Below are 16,274 nucleotides of genomic sequence, written 5' to 3'. Positions count from 1 at the left end.
GGGAACAGACCCAAAGCCGGAACTTGCAAGCAGCTCCTCATGTTGCAATTTTAAAAGCTTTCGTGCGTGTCCTCAAGTCACACCCTCCCCTGAAATTATGTACAGATGTAATGTGAGAACACCGGTGCACAAATTATCTGAAATGATAAGACCCACGAACAGAGTTGTTTTCAGACTCTCCCTATTCACGAGTTTTCTCTTTGAGCTTGTTTGTACATGTTGTTCCTCCGTCAGCCTGCTTTTCTTTGCAGCAGATGTGACTTGCATGTGTTTGAAATGTAAGACGAGCCCTCATGTGTAGTGACAAAAGTGTGGCCGTGAAACTGGAGTGCCGGCCAGTGTGATCTATAAAAGTGGTCCAAGAGAAAAATGTACTCAGAAGTTAGTCCCACCGAGTTCAAAGGCAGCGACTCCTAGGTAGGCGCTTATTGGACGGCAGCCTTAGCAAAGAGAGTCTTGCAACAGTGATAAACACTTTCAGTCTTTGCTATTGTAGGCGCCAAGACGGAAATATTAATTATTATCAACAGTGGAAGAATGGTTGCTAAAATTAATGGACCTAGCTGAGATGGCAAAATTGACATGTTTAATCAGAGAAAGGTCATTGTTAACATTTACTAAAAATTACTCTCATAGACTGGCGTGAAAAAGAAAATGAAAATGATATATGGATTTGGGGATTGAAGATAATGTTGGTTTATACAAGGTGGTTTTGTTGGGTGTTATATTGGGGTGGATGAAGTTTCTATATAGTGGACAGATGAAAAATTGGAAGTTGTTTAATTTCTGTATTTTATTTTTCTATTCTCTTCAGTTATGTTCTATCTATCTCTTATCGTTTTCTCTCTTTCTTCCCCTTTTCTTCTCTCTTCTCTTCCTTTCCCTCTATGTTTTTATTTTATTTAATGTTGGCTAAAAAAAAGATATTTGGTATTCAGTTTTGTATCTTTCTTTATAAACACTAAGAAAATATACCAAAAATAAATTTTAAAAAACCATTTGCAGTCTTTGCCTATTACTTGTGTAAGCACAGGAGAGCCTAGGTCTAGTGTCTCCCTTCAGAGAATACCTGGCTGGTGTTGGTTAACTCCTGATGCACCCATAAGGAGGAGTGCCATGGGGTTTTCTCCTCCCCCTTCCACAGACAAGCTAATACAAATCTGCCTTTAGCAACAGATGTGTAATCACTAAGATCTGGTGACGTGTGTTCTGTGTTCCTGAGGCAGATGCGGCAGAGAAGTTTTAAGCAGAGATTAAACTGCATTGCGATTGGAGGAGCCAAGTCATCTGACAGGAATGTATTGCATTTCAGCCCCCTGCTGCAAAGCTAGCGTGTTTTTTTGGCTGCCATCTGGCACTTCCGTCCTTTTCGCAGTGGCAGCAAAGGGGCAGGTTCTAGAATTCTGTGATCGGCTAGTAGGCTCTTAATTGCTTTGGGATATGGCAGGGTACTGTTTAAGCAAAACGGACGCTTCCCAAACCGTTAAGCGATTTCCATCAGCGCAGGGGTCCACAAATTCTAGCTGGGCTTGGTAGCCTGGTAGTGTTTGTAGCAGTTGGTGCAGCTTGGTGTCTGCTTCACAGAAGCAAATGCCATCTCTTTCGTATCTGTGGGTGGATAGTAGGGATGGGAGAGGTTGTCTGGCTCATTCCTGCCTTTGCCTAGCTTGTGTCCCTGTAATAAGATTCTTTTCCGACCAGCTTTCTGTTGATGTGCGTGACATTTTTATATGTCCCACCCCCCCAGCTTGTATATCACCTTGTGATATTTTATATGAACGTGCGCCTGATAAATATTTAAATAAAAATAAATACACTTCTGATCTATCAAGATTTCCTCCATCTCTGTGGATTTGACTTTCTTTAAGCTTCTGCTGAGATAGAGAATATATATATATGTGTGTGTGTATGTGTGTGTGTGTGTGTGTGTGTGTGTGTATCACAGTGGGATTTTATGAGGTTCACACAATTGTTCCTGTGTGAGTGCAGAGTTGGGCTTTCCAGGCTTGCCTTCCCCCCACCTAGAAGATGTCTTTGCACTTAATGGGCAGCATCTAAGTTACTTGCTCTGTCAGCACACAAGGTCTCCCCTCCCTTTGCCCAACCCACATATACTCCAAAGGGTTGGGGAAACCCCACAGAACAGATTTAGGGGGCAGAAGGAGAAGAGGGGAGAAAGTTCTGTTGCGGAAGCAGAAATCTTTGCACAGATTGAACAAGTTGGCTGGATACTGCCCAGTACCTTCACATAATCGCACCCGGTCCTCCTTTTGTGATACTGGTTTGCTTCTGTTCATTTTGCATGCAGGCATTGTCCACTTCCTGCCCCGATTTCTCTCTACCACTAAACCTTTCCTTGTGTACAGCTGTTCCACAGTCATCGCTTTGCACCATATGAAAGTTGCTGTGCTTTGGTAACAAGGCTCCTGCCACTTCCTCTTGTACAGAAAGTTACACCAAGCACTTACTTACAAATCCTGGGGCCACAGTGTGCCTTTTAAAAATACTCATTATCCTAGGTGTCTTGGAGCTGCAGCTGGAGTGTTAACTTAATTGCATATAGTGCTGAAGTGCAAACTCTGCTCTTAGGAAATTTGTTTCTGTCGCTGTTCAGGAACAGATCAGTAGCATAAAGTTAATGCAGCCCTACAAATAAATTTGCAAAAGGCAACGAGCTCATGGGATGGGTCATCAACTGCCCATTCCCATATTAGTAGTTTGTGGTATGTCAACTGCTTGAAAATGAAAACGACAAAAACCACCACAACCCAAACACCAGACTTTGTGCCTACATATCTGGAAGCAATTCTGACTTGCTACCATAAGTAATCTATCAAGGAGCCATTTATGTGCCTGGGCTAGTTAGTTCCTTGGGTGTTATTGATATCCATATGGCTTCCTTAACTTATGAACATGCACTTCACTATGTCTGAGTAAATTCCTAGAGAAGCAACAACATGAGAAACAGGTAAAGGTGAAAAGATAAAAGACCCTTGGGCATTTAAGTCCAGTTGAATTTGACTATGGGCTGTGGAGCTCATCTCCATTTTCAGGCCAAGGGAGCTGGTGTTTGTCCGCAGACAACTTTCCGGGTCATATGGCCAGCATGACTAAACCGCTTCTGGCACAACGGGACACCGTGATGAAAGCCAGAGCGCACGAAAATGCTGTTTACTTTCCTGCTGCAGCGGTACCTATTTACTTGCGCTGGTATGCTTTTGAACTGCTTTGTTGGCTGGAGCTGGGACAAAGCAACAGGAGCTCACCCCATCGCGCAGATTCGAACTGCCAACCTTACGGTCGATGAGCCCAAGAGGCTCAGTGGTTTAGACCACAGCACCACCCACATCCCATTATGAGAACCAACCCTTATAAGAAATTTCTAGTTCTTAGATATAAGTCCCACTGAGTTCCTCTTAGGACATTGCATATAGGATTGCAGACTTAGTGTGTCACAGGTTGTTCCTAAGGTCAAAGGGCTGTTAGCATGGTCAAGTCTAGGAGCTAGTGGATGATGGTGTCCACACTGGGAAAAGCAAAGGCTGCAGCGATATGGATGAGACCTGGATGTACATTCTTCAATTTTTTGTCACAAGAAGACTGATAACTTTGTGTGAATATTGCTTAGAACTGAATATGCATGTTAGCAATAGGAGATCCATTCTACAGCTGGAAGCTCCACTGCTATATATCTTTAAATGGTCTTCTTTTCTACCTTGGTCCTTACCACTCTTGTTTTCATCCTTCTGAAAGACAGACTTCTGAGGTCTTAGGAAGCAAACTTTTCTCGGCGTCTGCCATCCGTGGCTTGGGTGAAACAAAGAATTTGCTGTGGGCTGACGGCTAATGCGCCTCCTGCTGCTGACTCACTCTTTGTTGTGGAGGGCATTGTGTGGGCCTTGGGCTGGCTGGGAGAGGAGCAGCTAGCATGCCACAGGCTAGAATAGTTGGTTCACAACTCCCTTGTTGAGTGGCAGCAGTGCTAATCTAGGCCAGCAAAGGGATTCGGGGGCTGAGTGACTCATCATAGGAACTTGCGTCTTTTACTGTTGCAGCAAAGAGCGGCCTGCTTTATTTGGTTCCTGCTGGCAGTTGTTAGCTGCAAGGGACTCCTGAACCAAAGGGGAGCTCTTTTTAGTACTTCCGCTTGGTCGCAAAGATAATGCCATCTTCATTCCATTCCTTTATCACTGGCAAGGCAAGCCAACTGTGGAAATAGGACGACTTAAGGTCACCCCATGTTCCATAAGTGGAGATGGCTTCTTCCATTCCTGGAATGGGTCTCTCTCAGGCAACGCACTTAAAAATCAGGCTGTTGTTAGCAATGGCCCTCAAAAATAGTTGCATCCAGTGAACTCTGGAGTTGGTGGGGCATGGGCTGAACATAGCAAAGTTGTTTTGTACTGTTAAGCCACTGGTTATGACCAGCGGTGACTCTCCCAAGTTGTTGGTCTCAACTCCCTTTGCCAGCTATGCTATTTGGAGAGCCTACTAGGATATGGGAATGATTTTGCTTGGGGCCTTGTGTGTGCAGAAGGGAGGGCCTCTGGTCTGAACATAGCTGCTAGATTACTCATGTGTGTTGCTCATGTGTAGGGCAGTCATGTATCAGAGCAGAAACGGTGTCCGTCCCTCCCCTGATGTCATACTTCCCTAACCCCCACAAATGAGGATGTCCACAAAGAGACACCTGTGCATGTGCAGCCGCTTGTACATACGGGTTTTCATGCAGGTGCCAGAGGCAGGGTTAGCCCAGGTATGTGGACACGAGTAATGCATGAATAGGACTACTGTAACTTTGCATTTTCCTCAGTACCCTGAGTCTCTGTATGACCCAAAAGACAGAGTGGAACTAAGAGGGCCTTGAGCTCAGCGCAGTGCATGTGCAGCCAGGTGAGAGAATACGCAGGCCCCAGCATGTTTGAGGAAGAAAGCAAAGGCTGTGATATAAAAGCCGGGAAATGCAAATATATAAGCAGCACCCAGGCAGAAATAAGGTATCATCTACCCAAAGCTAAACTGCCTAGAGATGCAAACCAACCACCACCTCTGGTGTACGTTCAGCTAAAGGCTTCTGAAGTTCAAAAGATTCAAGTTTTTTGCCTCTGAGAGAGCCAAAGGGGAGCTAAGCATTTTGTAATAATCAGGCTATGGAAGGCCTGCACTGAAATAATTATTATACTTGATTCTTAAGCAGAAGTGAGATTTACCTTCTGATTGTGTATGCATTTTGTAGTTAGTACCTCAGAGCTACGTGAAAACTGAATGTTTCAAGATACAGGTTTGGCCTTTATCTCAGCTTTTTTTCTTCTGAATAACGGTTGGGAATAATGGGGGCTTGCTTCCCTACCTTGATTGGAATTTTCTGAAATGCGAAACGAGCACCTCCCCATTCGTCCTTCTGTGGCTTTCCTCCTGATAATTCTCCTTTGGCTGTATGTGGCTGTTTCCTGGGCCCACTGCGTTTATTTATTTCTTACACTGCTTCTGGCCTTAGAGGTGAGGTCCAGCCTAGTGTTCATCCCCATGAATTGTATGTAGAGTCCAACAATAACTATTAGATGATTAGGTAGATGTTTGGAGAAGGGAGGCAGGATGGGATCCTGTGCAGCCTCTTTAAAGTTTTCTCTGCTCTGCCTATATTCTGCCTCGAGAAGAATTTGACTAGAAAATGGTGCTTTGTACAGTGGTACCTCGCAAGACGAATGCCTCGCAAGACGGAAAACGCGCAAGACGAAAGAGTTTTCCGTTTTTTGAGTCGTTCCGCAAGACGAATTTCCCTATGGGCTTGCTTCGCAAGACGAAACGTCTTGCGAGTTCTTGCGAGTTTGTTTCCTTTTTCTTAAAGCCGCTAAGCCATTAATAGCTGCTAAGCCGCTAAGCCGTTAATAGCCGCTAAGCCGCTAATAGCCGTGCTTCGCAAGACAAAAAAACCACAAGACAAAGAGACTTGCGGAACGGATTAATTTCGTCTTGCGAGGCACCACTGTATTACAGTTTCCCCAAGCGGTAATGAAAACCCTCCTTTGCCACTCACTCTGAGGAGATCCATTGGGACATTTATGAATGAACTTCTGGCTGGGTGGGGGTGGGGAGGGCAAGGCTCTCTCTATGAATGCATGCAAGGGCCTTTGTTGTGCAGTGTGTCATGGCAGGAAGGTCATGGTACCGCCAGTGCACCTGACCAAAAATCTCTTCCCCTCTCAAGTCATTTGAGCTTGGCCTCATTTTGTGTGAGATTGATCACTTTTTATTGTGACTTTCTATTTTTAACTCGGTTCACCCTTATGGAAGTAGGAGGTGGCCAAGATGGATGGTTTTTACTTGTCCTTTTTCTCCAGCCATACTTGTGTTCTTCTCTTCTCCTCCACATGACAGCTGATTAGGCACACTGACCTTTTTCATCATATCTCTTTATTTGTGTTACATAAATGTTCCTAGTTGACAGCTCTGAGGTCACCCGGGGTTTGCAGATGGCCACTGATTTTGTGTGTCTGTCTGAAAATATTCTGCCCCAGGCTTCCTCCCACCCCATTAAAAGAAAAAAGAAAAAGCTCTCTAAGGAACTGCAGCTAGAATGAGGACTTCAGAATTGGGATTTGGTGCTGCTGCAAACCACCTTCGCCAAAACTTTCACAAATCTATATTGCTATTCAAAATACATAATTAAATAGACAGTTAATTTAGTGTCCAAATCCTTATTTTATATGAAGCTTTGTATTACTACAGGTCATAGCATAAAGCCTGAATGATGAATGTGTTTATAGAGTTATGAGAATGAGTCCCTGTGAGACTTAGACTTGGGTGTTCCCTCTTCCCTTTCTTCTCTAATGAGGAGATTGAATGCTTTTATCTCCTTTTAATTTAAACATAGTTTAGCATGTTGTCTGAACCCTAAACTGTGGTTCATCTTAGTATGAATAGTTGGAATAAGCCACCTTCATAATTTATGACTTGAAGTTGGCTTGTTTCCATTAACCATAGTTAAGATTAACTACAGTTTGTCCGGGGATGGGCTTGCACATTGCTATGCATTTATTTTGTTTATTGTTTACTGGCAGAAAGTGCCCGGTATGGCCTGGTAGTTTTAGGAAACCAGAAAATATCGAGGTTTTTAAATGGATTGTGTTAGTTGTGAGTTTTAGGGCTGTGCGCAAACACCCACACACCAACCCAGAGCTCTGCCCTGACCCAAGAATCCCCTGGCCTGGCCCCAAATCAATTTGTGTGTGTGTGTGAAGAGAGCTAATGTTTAATTAGGTTTCATTTGGTCCGCCATCTTGATTCCACAAAGACCTCATCCTCCACCTTGGGAACCCTCAAGCTGAGTTTGGAGATGATATCTTGAGAGGTGGTCAAACGTACTGAGAACACGTGGACAAGCAGACAATGTACCTTTCACAACAAAAATATAAAGAGGAATTCAAAGTTGCATGAATGCTCTGTTAGCACAAGAGTTTAATGCACTTTACCTGCGTTGTCATAGGAATATGACTGTTGTGAGAATTCAGACCTGGGTGGTCGCATGCCTTATTTCTGACAAGAAGAAACAAGGTGTGCTCACTTCCATCCTGCTCAAATCTCTCTACAGCTGTCGCGGGCTCCAAGGGTTGAAAAAGCTTACCAAAGGGCAAGAGGAGGCAGCGGGTGTCACCCAGCCCCAGTGATGTGTGTGTTTCTGCCTTATATTCTTGTAGTTCTGGTCCCTGGTAAAAAGTTCTGGGCCCTTGGTGGAGGAGGCAAAGTGATAGACACACAATTTTTTTTAATATAATTGGAATACCTGAAAGACCACGGGCATTTTGAGGCTGTGGTTGTCTCTATCACTAGGTTGCTGATGCCATCGCCATATTTTACTACAAGTAGGCTATTATCGACAAACTTTGGAGATATTGTCCCAGGAATAAATCCATATTGGTTGATTGCTTTAATGAAAATAAAAGTTTGCTGGTGACAGCATGGGCATGAACTGCCCAGTCCATTGCAGGAGCTGGGATGGAACTCACGACCCTCCCAATATTCCTTTTGTGGGCAAGTACTTAAAATTTGGGATGCGGGTGGCGCTGTGGGTTAAACCACAGAGCCTAGGACTTGCCAGTCAGAAGGTTGGCAGTTTGAATCCCTGCGACGGGGTGAGCTCCCATTGCTCGGTCCCTGCTCCTGCCAACCTAGCAGTTCAAAAGCATATCAAAGTGCAAGTAGATAAATAGGTACTGCTCCGGCGGGAAGGTAAATGGCGTTTCCGTGCGCTGCTCTGGTTCGCCAGAAGCGGCTTAGTCATCCTGGCAACATGACCCGGAAGCTGTATGCCAGCTCCCTCGGCCAATAAAGCAAGATGAGCTCCGCAACCCCAGAGTCGGTCATGACTGGACCTAATGGTCAGGGGTCCCTTTACCTTTACTTAAAATTTGAAATGCATTGTCTCAAAAGCTGATATGGAAGGAGGAAGCCAAGTGGATTGTTCTGAGTTTGGTTTCAAAGTCTATAACTGCAGGCATTCTGGTGGTCACATGAGCTTTTGGAATAAGCATTTGGATTGATGATCCGTCTGCATTCCAAGTGAGTCAGTGATGGGGATCCCGAAACCATTTTTTCTTTTTGCGCCTGACCTTTTACAGTGCTTGGTGGCTGATGCCATGGAGTTCCAGGAGGAGTCCCGCACAACCGGAGCGAGCTTGAATTCTTCGCTTTGTGCTTGTCCGCCTGTTTTGTTGCCCTGGAGACAGAACAGCGTGGAATTCTTTCCCCCTGACCAGAAATAGTTTTCCTGTACCTTGTGACTGGAGTGCTTTCCTTCTTGGTTTGCAGCCAGCTGTGTGTATATGTGTGGGCATGCATTTAGATGAGGTAGGTTTCAGGGAGCATAGAGGTCATGGCTCCTTGTTGTAAGCTGTGCATGTGGGTATCGCTATATTCTACCCTACATCTCTTGCCTCCTGCGTCTCAAGAGGGTGTAAGGTTCCCTGCAGCAATTGCTCTTGATTTACATCGCCTGTGGCATTTCACTGGTTATGTCATGTCTGCTGAGGCTGTGAGCTGGTCAGCTGTCCATCTTGGCTGGCTAGCTGAACAGCACGTGGTAAGTCTCCATCCCTCTCCTGATCAGCTGTTTGCTTCCCTGCATTGTTGCCCTAAGAAACAGGTTCACTGCAAACATAACTCACTCATTGGGCCAACACGATCACCATCAGCTTATCGGAAATTAGGTTTTCAGCAGTGGACATCATCTGCAGATCTTTGGGTGGTGACAACAGGCGCAACTCTCCTCTAGTGAGAGAAGGGGTTTTTTTTACAATTGATCATCACTTTCATCAGCAAGTTTCTTAAAAATGGTTGCTGAATCTTGACAGGTGAGCATTGAGAGAGGGTTCAAGGTTACAATAATAAAGTTTTTAGGAGTAGGTGGGTAGAGACTTCTTCATAAAGTGCTTAAAGTCATCTCTTTAGAGTGTGCTGTATTTTCTAGACTTCTCCTTTCATGTGGTTGGCATGTGTTGGCTACTTTTTTAGTCCCCTCACTGTCCAGCTCTCCGTTGGCCCAATATTTTTTATTCAATGAAAACCTTGGAAACTTTCCCTTTTATGGCATTTAAAAAGATAGCTGGGTGTACTATGCAAGTAGGAAATAATAATGCAGAGGACAGATTTATATGCAGGTACATGTTTCACAAAGGTTTATAAATTGGAGCTCTTCATTTCTGTAGTTTTGGAATGTGGTATGTAAATCTTTGTCTATTGTTGTTTTCTTGAGAAGCATATTTCTAGCCCTTATAGTTTGTATACTTAATGACAAATAGAATAGGCAATTAAATTTTTTTTTTGTAGGTTGTGGGACTCTTATGGCCTGTTGTTGGCGCATGGTCACTTTTCAGTCCCTAATCCATATATATATTTCTGCAGTCACATACTGAAGCCTTCTGCCCTTCCTGTGAGCCCATGTCTTGCTGTATGAGCAGTTTGCTAGCCAAAATCCAAAGCCAACTCTCTTTCCATAGAAGCAGGTTTGCATTTGTTTGTGCATGCAGACAAAAAAGGGGGGCCCTAACATTTAACCCCCCAGGAGTAGGTTGAAGATGCAGGCCATGCGCAATGAATTGGGAGGCTGAGATGAGCACATCAGATTCCGGGTGGGGAGTGGTATTAATATTTTTGGAATACTTACACAAGCTACTTCCTGCCTTCAGAAAACTAACCCATGAAGAGGGGGAAGTATCCTAGCAGGGTCTTCTCACCGAAGACCTGCTTTTGATGGCTTTGTCTTTACATACGGATGGTGGTGTTCAAAAGCATGCCCCGCCCCCCTATTTGTTGTCTGAAGTGGAAGCATCCAGAATTCTACCACTTTGTTTTGTGTGACACATAGATCAGCTCTGCAGCCAAATCTGCAGCCACAGCTACATAATGTGGAGAAAGGCTCTTACACTATATAAAAGATTAATCAGTATTTTTCTTCCACTGTGTTGGAGTGGCAAAGAACTGCATTGCTCTGCTGTGCAGCTGCTGTTCTCATACTTGGTGATCATTCCACTAGATCTTTTGAGGTTCTGCTTGCACAGTTTGCAGCATCTTTTGGGTGCAAGGGAGGAGACCTCTGATACAGAACTTCTGCTCCGTGCTTCGGAAACGCTGCGTTTTGATGCAGCTCAAGCATTTTCCCTTCCTCGCCCTGGGATGCTTGCTGTGATCCTTAGGACTAATGCTTAGTTTGGGGAAGAAGTATTACTGTAGGAAGAGTTGCAGGGTGATACGACTTTGTGCTGCAGTGGTAATAGTACTACTACTGAAATATTTTGCTTCTCAACAGTTTTTGAAGGTGCATGAGACCTCCCCGTCTTGTGTGAAATGGAAGACTTTCCAAAAACCACTAGGGGCAGTTAACACTTTTTTGGTGGTGGGTTTTCTCTTACCCATAACAGCAGCTCTTTCCTGGGGCTGGAGGTCCTCTTGAAACCCCTCTGCAACCCAGCTTGTTGATCATGAGCCCCTGACCTTGAGATCTCTCTGAGCTGGGAGAGAACAGCAGGCTCAATATTGGTGTAATAAACATGTGTGCATGCTGCGGTTGGAGGCAGTCTCCCTCCTTTACACAAGCAAACAAATCCTGGCATTAACTCTCTACCATTGGCAAGAGTGAAGCTAACCAAAGTCAGCACCAGCATTGCTTTTTAAAAAAATGCCAGTCTTCCTTGTTGACTTTCAAGCCTTGTTTTCACCTTGCTTGATGATCTTCTCCTTTTTGCTGCTGTTAGAGAAGGGACGTGATCACTGAGTTGACAAATCACTTCTCTGCCTGATCCTTGGTGACTAGAAAGGGCCCTCTGGCATCTTCTCCCTCCCTAACCTCCCCCTCCCCATACACACATCATGTCTGATTTTTCAGGGTTATGGAGAAGCTGCTGCCTCGATGCTTTTTCTTTCTAGTCCAGATGACATCCCTGTTGGAACTGACGTTGCTTTTCTGTTGCGATGAATGTCCTCCTTAGGATATAAAGATAACTGGCAGCACTTTGGTGTCCCCACCTCCAAGTCATTCCACATTATGATTGTGGGTTTAGATTGTCCAGCCTAACCTTCTGTGTATCTGTCCTGGAAACAGGTTAAGGGTGAATTCTTTGGCTTTCGATACTAGACTTGTTATCCTACTCTCTTCTGTAAACCGTTTCCCAATATGTTTTATTCTTAGTCTTAGTTTTACTCTTTAAATTTGTATACCGCCCTTCATCTGTAGATGTCAAGGCCATTCACCACAAAAAAATTACAATATAAAAACACAGAAAGCATAATAAAAACAAAAACAAAGCAACACTCTCCCCTGATATCAAGTTCAGTTCATGTTTTGCACCAAGGAAACTTAGTTCTACACCCAAATTATACAAATCAACAAAAAGCAGGGCTGCCCCACACATGAGACCAGGTGAGGTGACTGCCTCAAGCTGCAGGATCTCCAGGGGCAACAGATCCCAATCTTGATCTCCCCCACACCTTGTTCCTGCTGTCGATCTTTGGCACTCATCCCTTCTTCCCTGGTGGGAAGAAGGACTGCCATTTTGGGGTTTGCCTCAGGTGCCAAAATGTCTTGGACTGACCTTGACAAAATGTTCATTCAGCTGCTTATTCTGAACCCTGAATAATTTGAATTTTAAAGAAAAATTGTGATATGGGAGAGAGAGAGAGAGAGAGAGAGAATAAAAGGTGCACACATTTATTGAGGGAGTCAAATCATCTCAGTCCAAATGTGTTTTGAGCAATGCACCTTTCCTTCAGAGGAGTATCTTGATATGATTATTAATAGAGGAGATTAGCTGAATATACCTAGACACACATTTAAGTATATATGCCTTAGAAAAGATACTTAGGTCTCGTGTATAACTACTGAAAGCCTCACACAATGAAAGTACGGGCCGTCTAAAGCAATTCCTTTTGCATAGAAAAGTACCATGTCATTTGCGCGTTAACGCTATCTCTGCCGACCTTCAGTATAAATATATTTTTTTAAAGTAATATTTATTGAAATTTTACAAACAATAAAAAGTTTCAAAGTTTAAACATAAAAAATAAGAACAAAAAAGAACCCTAATAGAAGAAAAAAGAACTACAAAGATACAAAAACAAAATACATGAAAAATGCAAAATAGAAAGCAGTTAACAAAAAGGAAAAAAAATCAATATTTTCATATCTTATACTTCATTTACTAGTTTCCTGACCTCCTCACACCTCCCTTTTTGTATTCCAGTTCAGATATTTAATTCAGCAAGTCCTTACCCTCTATCATTTATCCTTGCTCAGCATCTTAGCCTATTATAAATATGTATTTTCCACCATTATCAATCCATATTTACATAGTCTTGTTAATCTTTTTACCAATACCGCTTATTTTCAATCCAACATCCCTTTAACAGTCATTAATTTTACAGTATTTCTGCAAGTAGTCTTTAAATTTCTTCCAGTCTTCTTCCACCACCTCTTCTCCCTGATCTCGGATTCTGCCAGTCATTTCTGCCAGCCTTCAATATAAATATTGTCAGGGTTGCTTGCCATCCTGGAGGAAGGCATGTTCTGGGAGAGAGAAGGCTGCTCCCAGACATCCGCCACATTCCGTTTGTGGCTGGTCTGTTGGTGTGTCTGTCTGGCTTTTTGTTTAGATCAGAGCGAGGGCCCTGGAGCAAAAGTTGCCAACTAACTCTTTCTTTTCTTTTCTCCTGCTCTTAGATCACCAGAAACTGGAACGTGAGGCTCGAATCTGCCGATTATTAAAACACCCAAATATCGGTAAGTAGCATGGGAGAAAAGTCTTCAAATTCTTCAGCTCAACAGGGACAGGAAGCTCGTTGGAATTTTCTCTCCTGCAAATGGTGAGCAAGCCATTTTGTGGGGGCCAGAGCCAGGTGGGTAGAGAGCGATAATTTGCGCTGGAGAAACATTTTGGGTAGCCTACCTCAGGGTGAGGGGCAAATACCGTAATTTTCGCTCTATAAGACACACCTGACCATAAGATGCACCTAGTTTTTAGAGGAGGAAAGGGGGAAAGCCCTGTTTTTTGGGGGGGGGTCAGCCCACAGTTTTGCAGCTTCTTTTGCAAAGGGGGAAAGTCCCTTCTTTTGAGGATCAGCTCAAAGTTGTTGAGCTTACTTTGCAAAGAGAAAAAATTCTGTTTTTATGGGGTTCAACTCACAGTTCTGCAGCTTCTTTAGGAAAGGAAAGGGAGCCGTTTCTACAGTTTCCAGAAAGATAATCTAATCAGGCAGTCACATGTCGCTGGGGGAAAAACAGCCTCCATCTGCAAAACATTCAACAATGGAGGCCTGGGCAAGGGACCGGGGCTGGAAAGGGAGCCAGCGATTGACCACACATTCACTCCATAAGACGCACAGACATTTCCCTTACTTATTAGGAGAGAAAAAGTGCGTCCTATGGAGCAAAAAAATACGGTACCTCTGTCCTCCACTTCAAAAGACATTTCCTCAGAGAAAGTGCATTTCACCACTATCGGCCCATCCCTGATCTGTCTCCTCAACTCCTCCACACCCAAGCAGAAGAGAGTGTTTGCCATTACAGAGTGGTTGCACTCCCTTTGGCTTGTCCCTGACTGCTTACTTGGTTAGCTCTGCTCTAGGGTATAGTCAATGAAGGGATCCATTACATGAATGAGAACTGCTTGCTGGAACAGACCAAAGCGCAGCTTGCCAGAAAAAGCAAAGCATGAAGGTCACATACTTCCTCTTCCCTCCCCAGTAGGTCATATTCAAAGGTATACTGCCCCTGAAATATGGAGGTTTCATTTAGCTGTATGACTGACCACTGTTTATAGGGCCCCTGTCCTTGTGCATGCACGTGCGCTATCTCTGAAATGAAAAGCGTTTTCCTAGAAGGGGGTCTCCGAACTTCATCCGAGCAAATGGAAACTTAGAATGGTGTTGGGCATCCCTACTGAAGCCTCATAAGCCCAAGGCTTCTGCTCTCTGGAAATGACATTCCAGTGCCCAGCACAGCTTCTTACCCATTTCCATAAGGACTTAAGAAGGGCCTGCTGGATCTAGTTAGAGGCCTGTCTGGACCTGCGTCCTGTTCTTACAGGGGCTGAACAGACACCTGCCTGTAGTTTCTAGCAACTGGAATCCAGAAGCATATTGCCTGCAGCAGTGGAGGTAGAACATAGGCGGTAGAACATCAGGTCTAGTAGCCTTCTCCTCCATGGATTTGTCCAATTCCCCTTTAAAGCCACCCAAGTTAATGGCCGCCGTTGCCTCTTGTGGGAGTTAGTTCCACAGTTTGTTTGAAGATGTACTTCCTTTCTTCTGCCCCAAATCTTCCAGCAGTCACCTGAGTTGTAGTATTGTGAGAGAGGAAGGAAAACTTCTATCCTATCCCTCCACTTTCTCCATGCCATGCATAATTACTTGCCATTTCTCCAAACGAAAAAGTCCTAAAGGGTGAAGCTTTTCCTTCCCATTGATCATTTTGGTTGCCTATTTCTGAACCCTTTTCAGCTTTACAGTGTCCTTGTTGAGGTGCCCAGAGCTGTACACAATACTCCCAGGTGTGATCACACCATACATTCCTATAACGACATCATGATATTGGCAGTCCTCTTTTCAGTTCCTTTCCTATTTATCCCCAGCATGGAATTGGGCTTTTTCACAGCTGCCGCACACAACTTGACATTCTGGCTCTGCTTCAGCAAGCTTGTCTTCTGTATGTGTGGCTATTTTATCTCTTACCGCTTTTCATCAGTATAGCAAGAACTTATGTTTAAGCTAACTGGCCTGCAAGTTCCAGTATCCCCACTGGATCCCTTTTTTAAAAAAAACGGTGTGACAATCAACCATTTTCCTGTCCCCTTTTATGAAGGCTGATCTTCTGAACAAGTCATTTATTTTTGTTAGATCAGCAGTTTCACCCTTGAGTTCTTTAAGAACTCTTAGGTGGATGCCATCCAGACCTGATGATTTGCCAGTTTCTATTTTGTCAAGAGGGCTTGTGACAGTAGTTTCCAATGTTTTTTGTGTGCCATGGGCCACTTGAAAATTGCTGAGGATCTTGGTAGACCACTTAATGATTTTCCCACTACCCCATCCACCCATTGTAGTGATGCACTGTTGTGTGCTGTGCTAGATGCTGTGTGATTTTTAATTGTAATTTCATTGATCCTGTTGTTTATTGCATCTTGTACCTTATTGTATTCCATGGAATTTAAATTGTAATGCTATAAGATGCAACATAAGAAATAAAAGAAGCAGTAAAAGTGCAGCTAAAATCAATAGGATATTTAGTGTGATGGAAGTGCTGTCTCCCATTTTCAGCCACCAACCTGAATGAATATAGCAGACTGCCACCGGAGAGAGCCCCTGGCCTAGAATTTAATCCCACCACAATTTTGCCTCCGTTCTTCAAACTCCCTGTAAAAAAGTTAGTTCAGGCACAGGGATCTGACATGGTTCCTTTTTCTGGTCATGGTGTTTCCATCTCTTAATTCCCCACACATGCCTCTCTCAGCTCTGTGTTTCCCCCTTTTTAAAAAACAACAACAGCAAACTAATTCTGGAACTACGAAGCAGGGAACTTTGGAGTCTGGCTTGCATATATTTCTGGCTCCAGGAAAATAATTTCCTCTTCTCCCAGACATTTGATTGATTTTCCCGCACAGCTTTGTCGGGCATCTTTTAATTAATTAATTTGATGGTGATCATGCTGACGTTGGGGAATGTGGGTTTTTTTTTATTGTTCTATGAAGTTGTGTGTGATCATGTTTGGTGCTTTGCTGCTTGTGTTTTTA

At 43.8% G+C, this 16,274-nt stretch overlaps 1 protein-coding gene across 31 annotated transcripts in view; it reads left to right on the top strand.

Annotated features, from left to right (window-relative positions):
* The window catches only part of CAMK2G (calcium/calmodulin dependent protein kinase II gamma), a 162,429-nt gene that overhangs the window by 52,318 nt on the left and 93,837 nt on the right, over positions 1–16,274 (top strand). For 30 of the 31 annotated variants that reach the window (XM_083502625.1, XM_083502618.1, XM_083502627.1 and 27 more), the window contains exon 3: positions 13,211–13,270. In XM_083502625.1, the coding sequence (XP_083358751.1) occupies positions 13,211–13,270 (60 nt within the window). Of the gene's footprint in view, positions 1–9,221; positions 9,351–13,210; positions 13,271–16,274 lie in introns of those variants that run through there. The other variant, XM_083502633.1, reaches the window with a different exon arrangement.

The sequence above is a fragment of the Podarcis liolepis genome (assembly GCF_965112155.1).
Source record: "Podarcis liolepis genome assembly, chromosome: 5".
In the NCBI taxonomy this organism is placed as follows: domain Eukaryota; kingdom Metazoa; phylum Chordata; class Lepidosauria; order Squamata; family Lacertidae; genus Podarcis; species Podarcis liolepis.
The sequence above is the reverse complement of the archived record's forward strand: the minus strand, read 5'-3'. Positions and strand labels throughout refer to the sequence as shown.